Below are 14,467 nucleotides of genomic sequence, written 5' to 3' on the forward strand. Positions count from 1 at the left end.
AACACTTGGACAAATATTGATTGATAATGGACGCTTAATGCCTGTCCTACTCCGCATTTTCAATTCAACACGAATGAAAAAAGAAAAGGGAAACAAAGTGGGGTTTTTTTTGCCTGAGCAAGAATTTCCATCCATCTTCTGTACAGCTTATCCTACACATAGCCTGGAGCCTGAAGCCTATCCCAGGGGACAAGGGGCACAAGGCAGGGGACACCCTGGATGGGGAGCCAATCCATCACTGGGCACAATCTCACACACACACACACACACACACACACTACAGACAATTTAGAGATGCAAATCTGCCTACAATGCATGTCTTTGGACTGGGGGAGGAAACCGGAGTACCTGGAGAAAACCCCCGAAGCACGGGGAGAACATGCAAACTCCGCGCACACGGGGTGGAGGCGGGCATCGAACCCCCAACCCTAACCACTAAGCCACCATGCCCTCAAATAAAGAATTTATTGCTAAAAAAAATAGCAGCAGGCTATCTTCAGACTGCTTCAATTAATCAGGGGGGCATGGACATGTCTAGGCCATCATCAGCTGCAACATCTGTCATAGATCAGCCATTTTAGTGTGATGATGGCTAAATTTATGCAGTAATCTGGAGATAAATGAATGAATGAATGAATCTGTGACACATAATAGAAAGACAAAGAAGAATTGATACTAAACAGGAGATTTCTAAAGTGCCTGTCAACTTATTTTCACAATTAGTTTCTTATGGTTATAGCTATAACTGCAAAAGAAAAGGCAATGTTTTTTGTTTGTTTATTTGTTTGTTTTTTCCAGTTAAGAGATTTCTAGATTTCAGTTTTCTGCTATTTCTTTTTGGCCAGTTTGATTTGGGTGAGATATTTGGTGGAGGTGGCATCTGGTTTACCAGTGAACCAATCAGAATCAGCTGTCTTCTTACAGCAGCTCTTCCTTTTACATGACATATAGAACTGACTTCAGCCTCTTTGTGCCTGGGTGTCATTTTCGGTTGGAATTTTTGGCATTTTATATAGCAATTCCTTTTGTGTAGTAGTTTATGTGTGGTTCTTTTCCAATGGTGAAAGGAATGCAATATGGAAGAGTGGCATTTTTATGAATGAGAACACCATGGTCTACATATATTGCTGTAAAATTAACTATGATGTATTTTTGTGGAATTAACAATTTTTTTTTATCATACTCATTACTTAGGCACATTTAAAAAGTCAAGGCTACAGTTTGTCAATGTTTTTTCATGTTTATATAAAATATACTGAAAAAAAGAGAAATTTAATCTGATCTTGAAGAGCTTCACCATCAAAAATCACAACCCTATTGTCACTGTGTGATAGTAGGCAGTTAAATGGAGAGGAGAGGAAAGCCTCCAGCTGGAGGTATTGGTGGAGTGCACACAGATCACCAGCTTGTGTGGTTTTGTGACTTTTGTGAGTGCTGTGCAGCTATAAATGTGCAGAAAAAAGCCTACACCAATCCACCACTGTTTATGATTCGTGACTGGGGTATTAACAAAGGTACTGTCTTTCCTACATGCTTTTCCAGCACTAGCACTGTTGAGAAGTTGTTTACTTTGATATTGGTGTCTTCCCAGCAATCAGTATGCAATTAGACACACCCACACTGTACTGATAGAAAAAAAAAAAAAAGATAAAAAGACTTTTTGTAGCTTTTAGTTATCATTAACGCATAGTTAGGGATAAATATTTCTTGAAGTTACCATTGGTAATGCTTATTAAATGTCTGTCATATGAAGAACTGTCATATCCCAAAGATTTCCAAAACTTTAAGGATCTCTCGGGAGAATTAAGACGACTGATAAAAGAAAATTAAACATTTAATCAAGTGCATTAGCCATGGTAATGTGGCTTTCCCATTCATTTGTCTTGTGATCTCATACAACCACTGAAAACATTGTGCAATTTGGTACCTGGTAGATTTGTTTAACATAGTTTTATGATATCAAAACAGAAGAATATACAACACTATACAAAACTACAGGGTGCAAGTTTGGAACCTACTTTCGGAAGAATATTTCATAACGTGAGGTGTGTAGCGCTGGTGTCCACCATGTAGAATCATTTCACAGCTGCCAGTGGCATGTTAATACCAGTCACTGTCACTCAATGTTACAAGTTTAACAGTATAGTATGAATGGAGGGGGGGAGCAGCAGGAAGTGTTGTTGCCTCAAAGCTCAGGGGTTCCCAGTCTGATCTTGAGCTCAGGTTACTGTCTAGTTGGAGTTTCTGTGCATCTAGCCACATGCCATAAGCGCCTCCTTGTGGCATTATGGGAACATACCATGAAGACTCTATATGCACTTTATACAAAACAAACCACAAAAAGCCCAGATTGTCAGCACATCTGCCTTGGAGTTTATTGTGAGAAAGTAATATAAAACTTGACATGGAAAAGTAAGCTTCTTAATATTTACAAATAGTCAAAACATAATTCATCAAAATACAACTTTTGCAATAATGGACAAACCTTTTACTGAAATGCCTGATTTATACTTTAAATACTTTAAAGTACTTTGTATGTAGAAGAAAAGTGTTTCACTTGTGTATAAAAAATAATCCTTTACTGAATTCTGTAACACAGGTTTCTTTTTTATCCTTTTTCATGTGGACCACTATGGTAATGCTGACCAACTTAACATACTAATAACATTAACAGAAACAGAATGACAAAAACAGGACTCTCTAAAGATGGTGAGTCTGGGCATTTAGGACCAGGCCAGGAACCATATAAACAACCTCCATTGTCAGATTTTTGGAAAACCTGTCAGAGGAACTTGGAAGCCTGGAAGGTCTCATGCCACAGAGTTAGGGATCTTCCTCCAGAGGCCTCCACACAGACAGTTCTTTATCCATCGCTGCTCCCACTGCTTCATAGCATTGGTCTTGTTCGGGGAGCGCAGCATTGTAACACAGCCACACCTGACAGAAACAAATAGGTGGTGAAGACAGATTTAAAATCATATTAGCTATGATAACCAATAAAAAGCTGTGTCTATACACAAATGTGATTGTTATTTCAAAAAGTTCATATTTACTACTTGGAAGAAAAAAAAAAACATTCGATTGGGTTGGCAAAAAATAAGTCTACTGAAACTTAATTTCTAAACTATTTGGCTAAATTTCCCTTATGTTTGCTTGATGTGGGACATGGGCTCTGAATAAATATTTCATATAATTTTTTTATTAATTGTATAATTTCTAATTAATATATATATAGAATGAACAAAGCATGTGTCCTAAAAATGATGTTACATATAAGGAAGGCAAATTTCCAAAAGGCACTCATTGGAATCATTCTGTGCCTAAATATCAGTGGTGTTATTTATTGGGTATAAAGTGCACTAGGTAAGCAGTGCTATTATGAAATGCCCTATGTAGTGAGCATATTTAATCAACAGGACACTGGTTGGTCTTTTGACCCAGCTGTGTGCTGGAGGGGCCTTATACTGTAAATATAAATGCGTTTATAAATTAGTAGTTGTTATTACTGTGAGAAGTTGGGTTTCCAAGTAGATCCTTAATGTTTCTGATAAAATTGAAATATTACCTTGTGGTTTTTTTTGGCTGAAGAAAGCAATAGGCTATCCATTCTATTGTAGCCCAATGGACCCGTGCTTTTTTAAAATCAACAGTAAATAATCGTTTAATGCATTTTTTTTGTTTGTACCTGGTGCAGGCCTTGCTGTCCTCTGTGGGACAGATGCCCATGTGTAAGCAGCGGAGATTGTCCATCCTCTGAGATGCTGGACTCCTGAAAAGATATTTGCATTCTTAGAAAATATGAGTGAACAATGCTTCTTTATCAATACTATACACCACATGAAAGTGATGTGGCTCAGACAAACATCAGTGCAAATAGAAATATGGTGTATATGCTGCATCAAACAGACTGAAGATTTCTTGCTTATATGCCTATTACATGTGAGTTTATTCATGTGTCTGAACTTAAATTTTAGAAATATTTTGAAACAAAGCACCCTCGGGGATGCTCACCTGGAGAAAAGCTCCATCTGTGAGTTGGGGTTGAGTCCGGGCAGTGTATAGGGCTTGCCAAACTGCAGCCGTAAATGGTGCTTGCTCTGGATCTTCGTAATGACGCCATCGTTGATGGGAAGCCAGTCCATGCTGGGCACAAGCAGCTGACTGGGCAGCAAACAGCACTCGTCCAGCAGGGTCTCATCTGGCTCCTGAGGGTGACTTTCATCTCGTGCTACAGGTGGATTAAAACCACAAAAATAAATCGCTACATAATGTCATAATGACATACTATCCATTATTCTTCTTATAAGATAGTAAGTAAGTAAGAGTAAGATATTCTTTATTTGTCCCGCAGTGGGGAAATTGCATTTAGCAACAGCAGGGGTACAGTACAGAAAGAGTTTAATGGCTTAAATAGTGCTAAAGCAAAAATCCTAACACAAAACAAAAAAGGAGAAGGGTGTATACACATAAGTACAGGTTGGTTGAGAATAGTGTAGCTTGCCAGTAGTGTGACGGTATTGCACATTAAAAGATTGCACACTGATATTGCACATAAATGTGAGTGTAAATACTGTAATGAGAGTATTATAAAGCCATCCTTTGTTTACTTTAGGATAACAATAATAAAGAAACTACATTATTTGAATGACAGAGCTTAAATAAATTGTTCCAATTACACTGAATGTTGGCTTTCAGTGAACAATACTTATTAACACTTATCACAGCTTTTTAAAAAAAGACTTCAACAGATGGCATTTTTAAGGCAGACTCACAGCAGAGCCAGAGCTTGGTGAGGAGGCGGAAGAGCAGAGACATGCTGTCCTGGTTGTCTGAGGTGGCTGTGTAGATGGGCAGGCAGCCGGGCTTCAGCAGGCCCCAGATGCGGATCATCACCATCATCTCCCTCAGCATGCCCAGGGAAGGTCCGTCACGCAGGAAACCAAAGCCTGGTCGCACTGTAGAGCCCTGTTATCAAGAGGAAGAGACATGGATTGTGGTTCAGTATGTACATTTCCATCTAAAGTGTCGCATACCAAAGCACATTACCTGTGGTAGTTTACATAAAATTTGGCTCATTAAGCATTTAGCTCACACAAGGAAGCGTTCCAGGTAATCATTACAAACACTGTATATAGCTATGCCACAAACTGCAAACTATGTGTCTTGGTTTATTATACGTAGGCGGTTTGGGATTAAGATTATTTGGGATTGTGAGTCTCAGTGGCTGCAGTTTCTTCAGGTATAATGGCTATCATCTTTATTTTAACAAAATATCAACTTTTCTACTTCAGCCAAGTGCAAGAATATGAAACCATTTTTGCACTTCTGACTGAGAAACGAAGAACAAGAAAGAATTATGACTTCTGGCATCCTGCTATGGCATACTGTAACCCATCTGTTCTTTCCCCATCCCATCACTAGCTGCTTGACACATCCTGTCACTCACTCCTGTAGTATCTTTGATGTGAGGTGCATTTAAAGACCTCACTCCCTCAACTTGTAGGGAGTCCCTGTAGGGAGTTACTCTCTATGCAGCGGATTAAAAACAACCTGCTTCAAACATCGTCACAGTTTACTTTGTTCCACATAACATTTCCAGTTTTCTGTGCAGGTGGATGGAAAGTACACTTAGGAGATGTGTGAAATATGTGCTCTCTAGCCATCACTAATGTGCTCCAACCTCAATCTGTCATAATTTATTTAACTTCCAGTAAATAAAATTGGACAGGGTATTCATAAGCTTTTTAACAGAATAAACTTGGTATAAGTGTGGTTTATTTTTGTGCTTTTTCTAGTATTTTAAACCTACAACTACATTTTGCAATTCTACAAATGTGATCTTTAGGCTTTTCATTGTGTCCTTCACTATTCTTTATCTAATGGCCTGTTTTTGGGAGGTGGGAGGTAAGCGGAGCATCCAAAGGAAACCCACAAGGAAAACATGAAATTCCACACAGACAGTAACAGGATCTCAGGATCAAACTCCAGGCCCTGGAACTGTGAGGTGGCAACAGTCCCCACTGTGCCACTTTATTTAATTTACTCGTTATGTAATGTACTCTTCCTAAACTGACCTGGTTAGGCAGATTGGCCAGCAGATACAGCACAAAGTCTCCCACCCACTGAATGAGCTGTTGCAGGGACTGGAGTGGAGGCCCATCCAGAACAAATTCCTCCGTCTTCAGGTTGATCATCACCTTGTCAATATCTGGTCAAAATAAAGAAATGTGAGAGTCACACATTTGGCTGTAAACAAAACAAAACAAAAAAAAAAAAGTGTTCATAGATTGTGTTACATAAAAAGAACCTTTAAAAAGGAGTAGCAAGTAAGCCCCTAGTATCTGTTATATATTTCACATAAATGACTTTACCTGTTGACCAGGCTATTTAACAAGTCCATCTACAGCTGAAACTATTGTTCCCAAGTGGATATTCTTTCTGTTTGTTTAAAGTGTATATTCTTCAAGAGAAGCACTCTTGGACAAGCGTGAATAAGCACACTGTACTCAGATATAAAACCGATCAGAAAGTTCCCATAGACAAAGACTGCTCCATAGATATGAGCTTGTTACCAGTGTCTATATTCTTGGTGCAGATCTCTGCCAGCCGGTCTCCTGGGCTCTTGTCTGGTGTGTTGAGAACATGGGGCCTTAGCAGAGATTTAAGCGTGGAGCTGATGGCAATAAGGAGCAGCTTGGCATAGAAGTCACATGCCCGGGCTGCTGTGGCTAAAGACAACTTGCACAGAGAGGCCTTTACAGCTACGATTCGGGTAGACAGCACCTGCGAAACCCATCCAAAACAGAAAAAGAATCACAAACTACCCATAATCCTAAATAATTCTAGCTTTACAGTCTATTCCAAATCATGACCGAGCACTCATCTGCTACCCTTATAGGCCACTTTAAGTAAAAACAAATCGGTCCTTAAGATAAACAATATCTCTGATTAAGTTGCTGTCTCTTCCATGCAAAAAAATTTCATATTTATGTATTTCATATTAGTTTAGAATACCATTCCTTTGTTTCAGGATGTGTTTACATGAAATTCAGGATGAAATATTGTGGTTACAACAAACTATCAGACATTGGCACTGGACTTAATACTTCTTATGCAAGAAAAATTGACTTTAAGGTCAGAATCACACGTAACACGCCAGTTTTCATCAAAATCCACTCCGCACACTCAACTCCAGTGCAGCTGAGCGGATTTTTTTTTAATAGAATCAGCTTTGCCATAGAGTTGTACTGTATGTATTATATGACAAAGATATGCATTATATAGTAAGTACAGTGCTTATAAAGATATATACAGGACTTATAAATATATAACATTTATAGTAAATACAGGACTTTATTAAATATCTAATATTTAATGTAGCACTGAAATCAAACAGTTTTTGAATGATCCCATATCAGAATAGTGAAAATCCCATTCATATGTACCTGCTGTAATGCCTGATTCTGTCTCATGTACTCTTCATGGAGTTTCTCTACCAGGTTATGCACCATGCTATGTTGCACATGCAGCAGCACATCCCACCAGTCGTAGCCTGTCACCATGCAGTACTCCAGCAGGAACAGTAAATGGCGCAGCAGAATGTTCATGTCCAACATCTGACCCATGGAGGGGGACACGCGGATCATGTGCAGCTAAGAACAGCAGCATAACAGAGGTCACAGAACAATGCAAACTCTCCATGTAATAAAATTAAGTAAGCAGGCACCAATAAGTTGCTTCATTCTGCCTCTGCTAGTTTATGATCAAATCCTTTCAGAGGAATTAATTTGAGCATGCAGTCTGGTCAAAGTGCAAAAGACTGTTAGGAGTAGTGATGTCTTTAAAGAAACAAGAGGGATTGGAATTGAAAAATAGTGTAAGAAAAATGAGTTGGTATTAATATAATGTTACTATGTGGAAATGCCTCCTGTTATTAAACCAATTTAATTCATTTTTGCTTTTATAGCACTGTTTACATTAGGAATGGATGTGGGTACATGATGGTTTGAGACATTTCAAATTTACAAATGAAAAGAAACCATTTCTTCATAGCCATTTCTTATATTTCAAAATTAAATGATGCTTATTTATCCACCATCAGTGATGATGTAAGTGCAATCTAATCTGCTTCTCTCCAGCTAAAACCAAGCTTCACATTGCATACCTTTCCATGGTTATCCACACCAACCAGAGCCAGAGAAGTCCAGGAGAACTGCAGGGCTTTGAAGTGCACGGACGGACCTCCAGTTCTCTGGCGTTTAATCGTCGGCTCGTCCCCCACACGCTGAGAAGTGCCAGTAGTCCCAGGAAACACACCCATGGTTTGGAGGGACAGACGGTGTAGTATCTGAATAGTGCCATCATGGAAGGCCAAAGCCAGGCCTAATCAAGAGAGATCACACAAGGCAATACAAATCGTTAAGATTTAGTTCAACAGCTATGAAAAATTGAATTGTTGAGTAAAGTTCATGACATGACAGCTGCACATACAGTTCAAGTTTTGGATAGACAGATTCTGTAAACCAATTCTGTACAAAAACCTGAACCAATTGTCTGAATTCAATTTTATTTGTATATCGCTTTTAACAATGGACATCGTCACAAAGCAGCTTTACAGAAGTAAATGGATTCAAAAAATATATTGTAAATATGTGAATTTATCCCTAATGAGCAAGCCAGAGGCGACGGTGGCAAGGAAAAACTCCCTGAGACTCCCTGATTTTGAACTTTTATTATTTCTAATATTATTTATAATAAACATTATATGAATAATTAATTATTGTGTGTAATTTGAAATTTGATTTCTCTACAAATATCGCTTCAGAAATGGTTAACATGTCTGTAGGAATAATAAAACTTTGATGCTGGGACATTCTATGGTTAGGTAACTAGAAAACACACAAAGTAAGGAGGACCTCTAGGCATGTGAAGTATTTTTATATGTCTGTTTCCATAAATGTTTATATCACTCATAGAGAAAGTGAATATAAGATATACTGTAGTTTTACAATTTTACAACTGTATTTCTATAAAATCATAACAAATGGCCTGAGTCAGTGGGTTAATTATTGCTAACTTATGATCCCAAAGTAAAAGTTAATGTTTCTCTGACATGAGCACATAATGAGAAAATAAAACATTTACCAAGGCCTGGGCAAAACTTTGTGTCTGAAGCAACTTTAAGGTCAGTGTTGGAAATTGAGATAGGCAGTTTAGGCAGCGCCACCGCAGAAACACGGTCCAGGTCATTTGTGGCTGAAAGGATTCGCCACTTCAGAATCATCGGCTGTTTTTCTCCCACTGCAAATGAAAAAGACCACATCAAATTATTAATTCGGATACAAACTGTAAAGCATTACTACACCACAAAATCATAGATGAATCAAACACTTCAAATACTTCATGCTTACCAACGGGTGAGCGGTGCTGAAATATATTATTGACTGGGAGCCCCTCTTTCCGTAAGGACCAGCACTCTACGATGCTACCCATCTGACTGGATGCACATAGCAATACCTTCAGAAAACAGGAGCAGGATTAATAAACAGACAAGGACACAATCTATGATCACATACATCCTGCTTCCTGACCACCACTGATCTATGGGTTTGAATTTGGATTTTCTTTGATTACAAAGACTCTTTTCTTCATCTTCTCTAGCAGCCATCTTCATTAATAGGTTTATTCCAATGACATCCAGCTCACCATTAGTTGAGGCCTTACTACTCAAGGTTTGCTGTATTCTTGTGTTTTTCATTTTCATATTTTAAAATTGCACTTCGTATTGTTATTTTTTGGTTCCTTGCACATTGTCACCTTTGAACTAGCACAGAAAATTAACCACGAAGCTACCAGTATTTTCCGTGTTATGTTGAAAGAATACTCCTGCATTTTTCAACTTAATCTCTACTTACTGCATCAGTAGCATATGTGGAAGTACCATAGACAATAATTTCAACAAACATACTTTCAAAGGAAGTCAAAGGGCAGTAGTTCTGGCAGCCAAAAATGTTTACACAATTTATGAATGTTCATGTAGTCATAGGTATTTGTACATTAAGCTCATATTATGTACATCTTGTCCTTTCAGGGATGAGACTACTTTGCATTACCAAGGCAATCATACAGATCTAGAATGTGCATGAATACTACACAACATTATTGAAAGCATAAGTACCGAGAAATACTATTTTAATTTTTGAAAGTAAGGACCACATAAGAGCTACATTTGGAAGAACCTTATTGTTAATGCAACAGTTGTAGTTTGAATTTGTGTTATAAATAGACAGAATTTAACAACTACCCTTAGATTTTCCATTATCAGTATGCTTTGAGTAAATATGTTCTCACCTGCTCAGAGTTCTCCCTTGTGAGGAATTTGAGGTGTGTGACAGCAGGGTACTTGTTGCGGCGTACCGGGTCGGTGGTGCAGCGCATGAAGAGCGAGGGCAGCAGCTCGGTGTCGATACGGCACTTCTCGCTCACCACACTCACGCACACCTTGTAGAACTGCACAGGTGAGGAGCTGCTGCCGTCCGTCGTGGCTACCACGATGTTGCCGCCGCCTGTGAAGGCAATGTCAGCCAGGGCCACACGGCCACGCAGGCGGCTCAGACTCTCGCTGGCTGAAAGTAGCGCGCCATTCGGCTTCAACAGAGACACGCTCACTAAGCCGCTCACCGTCACAGCCAGCCAGCCCTCCATAGGTTTCCCACCAAAAAGAGTAAGCGATGGAGAGAACTTCACCCGTGAGAACTTCTCGCCGAAGTTGGTGGAGCCGGACTGTGAGATGACATAGTCGGTAAGCAACATGAAGGATACAGATTTTGTACTTGTAGTGGACTGAAGTGTGTCAATAATAGCAGTGGGGGGAAAAAAAGAAAAAGTGCTATAATTTTTTCCTTGCCTTCTCTACATGCAAAGCAAGCTTCACTCCATTGTGCAGCCATGACAGAGCGACAATAGGATCTCCTTCGACCGCACTGCTTTGTGTACATTCCCAGCTGTTCACCAGGTGCTCTGTCATTGCCCAGCACTTGATCTGTCCATCCCCATCTGCAGATAGCAGTCTGGATCCTACTCACACATTTAAAAAAAAAAAAAAAAAAAAAAAGGTAAAATGCAATGGTTAGCTGTGATGATAACTAAACACTGCAATAACAGGCACCTTATTTACACACTATACAAGAGAATGCCAGTAAAATCTTGGCCAAATACTGTTCCAGACTATCAGCTATGTTCAAATGTGCTGCAAGTAAGATTGCACGATTAAGACTGTCTCATGCCAGTCCTACAGTGCAATACAGTGACAATATTATTCCACTGGTGACTTTTCAGACTGAAGTTGTAGCAGCGCTTACATTCCAAGATTTCGACACTGCCAAAGCTTGTTTGGCTGCACTATGCTGGTGAACATGTCGCATTAAGTGATCTTACCGTTTTCCAAGAGTACAGTAAATAAGCGAGGATGTATGTCTGATAGCTACTTCTGAGGTTTGTTACAAGCATGAGTAACATGCGAGAATTAGTTTTCCAAAATATGTCTTCTATCAGTGATGAATTTCAGTGATGGTGACAGGAAATGACACAGGAAGTGGGCGTACTGCAGTACCCCAGATTTTCAGGATTCCTTTAACTGCAACTGCTAAAATAATAATAATAATAATAATAATAATAGATAGATAGATAGATAGATAGATAGATACCAACACTTTCCATGTTCCTGGTGCCAGGTACTGCTAAGATTTTATTTAAATGAGTGCATCATTACAGCTGTGTTACATGGGAGACAGATGTTGCCTGTTGCTTTACAACTAAATCTAATGCACTGAAGTTTACTCACCTGACTGGTCCCATTCAAGGCACGAGATAACTTCTGTATGACCAGAGTTGATGGAGTAGACATCCCAGGGATGCTCGGTATCAATGATATGGATCATATGACTGAGATCTAAACCAAAAGGAGCACAGGATTTGCAAATGTTACTGTTTACAAGTTAAACTTCTTCAGTTTCATGAGTGTTTAGAGTAGACACAATTCTGAAGTGTGATGTTAAACATACGAATGCATGCATGAATGTCACTGAGTATAATTAGACACTGAAGAACAGAGAAATCCTGTGTGTGTGTGTGTGTGTGTGTGTGTGTGTGTGTGTGTGTGTTCTACCTTTGTCTTCATCTTCATTTTTCAGGTCGGTGGTGAAGGAGATGAGGTTCCTGCATGACCACGCGCACACCAGCGGGATGGAAGGACAGTGGTTGCTTTTGGTTCTCTTCTCCCACTCACACACATACACAACATCCATCTTTAAACCATTGACGTTTCCGATTCAATTCATTAAACCCATTCAATTTACGCCTGAATCTCTCTCTCTCTCTCTGTCTCTCTCTCTATCCTCCTACAGTATCTGTCTATCTAGCTAGCTAGCCAAAACAAAACATGAAATTAAGTGGACAAAACAAAGGAAAAACAAATGTCTTCAAAATTACACCTATTTTATATGTTTCTGATTAATAATATGCTGATAGTGCCTACAAATAACATTCTGAAGTTTTATATTTCCCCCATTATCTAAGAAAAAAACCCTGTGAACGTACATGTAATTCACGTCTTAAGCTACGCACAAAAATCACATACTGCCGTACTGAACAGTACGTTAAAACAGCAAGCCTACGCTAATGACGTAAAGTACTACTAAGTGCGCTAGTACGCAAGAAGCCTTTCAAAAGAGGCACTGGAAAGAGGATTGTTACAGTTATAGCGCCACCTGTGGACCGGAGGGTAATGACAGTTTTTATCTCTATACTAATACAATGAACTTGGCTCAAGATACATCCATGAGCGAGATGACGTTACTGAATTCTTGAATCTGATTGGTCAGAAGATGTTGACTAATTTTCTATAACAGCAGCTCTGACAATATTTCTGGCTGTTGTGCAAATCACAGGTTTATATGAAAGCGCTTGGTCTAATATGTTGTTGTTTCTATTGTAACAGCTCATTCACAGGGACTTATGTGGCAGACACTCCACATAATCTAAGTTTAATAATAAACATTTAAAAAAAAAATTTACATATGGTGAAGCTTCCTGTAAGTAGATGTTTATTTCACATTTATAGAAGGAGCCTAGAGCTTTGTAACAGTATGTCTTTCTGAAAGGAGAAAGTCCTCAGGATGGAGGACTTTGCACTTTCTGGTTTCTTGGTAACATGACACACTGTATTTATTTATGTATTTATTTGTTTGTTTGTTTGTTTGTCTGTCTTCAATAGAGATTAAAAAAAGAGTCTAGTGGGAAAACAACTGTTTATAGTTGTTATAATGTAACTGATGGGAAATAACTTGTCTTGTGGACCTTCTACACAACATAAAATGTGACTATACATTGATTGAAAAAATATGACTCATCATTCATTGATAAATTAAAAATGGTATTCATTTGTAAATCCCTGTGGTATAAGAGGAATAAAACACTTCGGGACATGCTATTATAGAAAATTAATCAACTTTCAGGGAGATAATACATCACACAACTCCGTCGTTGATTATTTTCCTACAGCAGCATATCCTGAAGTGTTTTATTCCTTATGTATGCCTTTATCAGTGTGTTTATGTGGCTGGATTTAGGGTTTATAGCTGATATAACTGGCCGACATTCCACAACATTAAATCCATCCATTCTCTGTGCCGCTTATCTTACACAGGGTCGCGGGGAACCTGAAGCCTATCCCCTGGGACTTGGGGTACAAGACGGCGGACACCCTGGACGGGGTGCCAACCCATCACTCACACACTACAGACAAATTAGAGATGCCAGTCAGCTTACAACGTAAGCCTTTGGACTGGGGAGGAAACCGGAGTACCCGGAAGAATCCCCAAAGCACTGGGAGAACATGCAAGCACTGCGCACACAGGGCAGAGACGGGTATCAAACCCTCAACCCTGGAGGTGCGAGGAAAAACGTACTACCCACTAAGCCACATTAAATGTAACCATAAAATAATGAAAAAAGTATGACAAGTTGTTCAATGATGAATTAAAACTGGTATTTCTTTGTAAATCAATGTGGTATAAGGTGGTGTGTACATGCTGCTATAGGAAAATAATCAACTTCGGGGAGGTAAAGCATCACACCACTCCGTCGTTGATTATTTTCCTATAGAAGTGTATCCCGAAGTGTTTTATTCCTTACTTATGAGTTCAAGTCAAGTCAAGTCAAGTCAAGTGGAGTTTACTGTCATTTCAACCATATACAGCCAGTTAGTACATAGTGAAATGAAACAACGTTTCTCCAGGACCAAGGTGCTACATAAGACAAACACAGAACTACAAGGAACTACATAAATTTATACAAAAAGTGCACAAGTGCAAAAATGTGCAGACAGCACAAGACCGTACAATGACTACTGAGAGACAATGGGCACAGTAAGTCCCAGTGCAGCGCCGATCAGTACACAGTTCTGTTT

The 14,467-nt window shown here is 39.1% G+C and overlaps 1 protein-coding gene across 1 annotated transcript; it reads right to left on the reverse strand.

The window, feature by feature from the left end:
- Window positions 1-2,350: 2,350 nt before the first annotated feature.
- Window positions 2,351-12,683, reverse strand: med16 (mediator complex subunit 16). Its single transcript, XM_026930881.3, has 14 exons — window positions 12,167-12,683; window positions 11,843-11,950; window positions 10,907-11,076; window positions 10,351-10,782; window positions 9,411-9,516; window positions 9,145-9,300; window positions 8,165-8,382; window positions 7,446-7,652; window positions 6,573-6,783; window positions 6,075-6,208; window positions 4,773-4,965; window positions 4,012-4,228; window positions 3,686-3,769; window positions 2,351-2,937 (listed from the first exon to the last, which is right to left on the reverse strand). Exons 1-14 carry the CDS (start codon window positions 12,303-12,305, stop codon window positions 2,811-2,813), a joined length of 2,502 nt encoding a protein of 833 aa, XP_026786682.1. The 5' UTR covers window positions 12,306-12,683; the 3' UTR covers window positions 2,351-2,810.
- Between the last annotated feature and the right edge of the window lie 1,784 nt (window positions 12,684-14,467).

The sequence above is a fragment of the Pangasianodon hypophthalmus genome, chromosome 11, assembly GCF_027358585.1.
Source record: "Pangasianodon hypophthalmus isolate fPanHyp1 chromosome 11, fPanHyp1.pri, whole genome shotgun sequence".
Lineage (NCBI taxonomy): Eukaryota > Metazoa > Chordata > Actinopteri > Siluriformes > Pangasiidae > Pangasianodon > Pangasianodon hypophthalmus.

Bases quoted from the DNA above. Each gene is read 5' to 3' on its own strand.
- med16 (XM_026930881.3), bottom strand. From the start codon at position 12,305: ATGGATGTTGTGTATGTGTGTGAGTGGGAGAAGAGAACCAAAAGCAAC. The intron at 9,301-9,410 runs GTAAGCATGAAG...TTTCATTTGCAG, and splicing joins TCAGCACCGCTCACCCGTTG to TGGGAGAAAAACAGCCGATG. The intron at 7,653-8,164 runs GTATGCAATGTG...TGCTGTTCTTAG, and splicing joins GTGTGGATAACCATGGAAAG to CTGCACATGATCCGCGTGTC.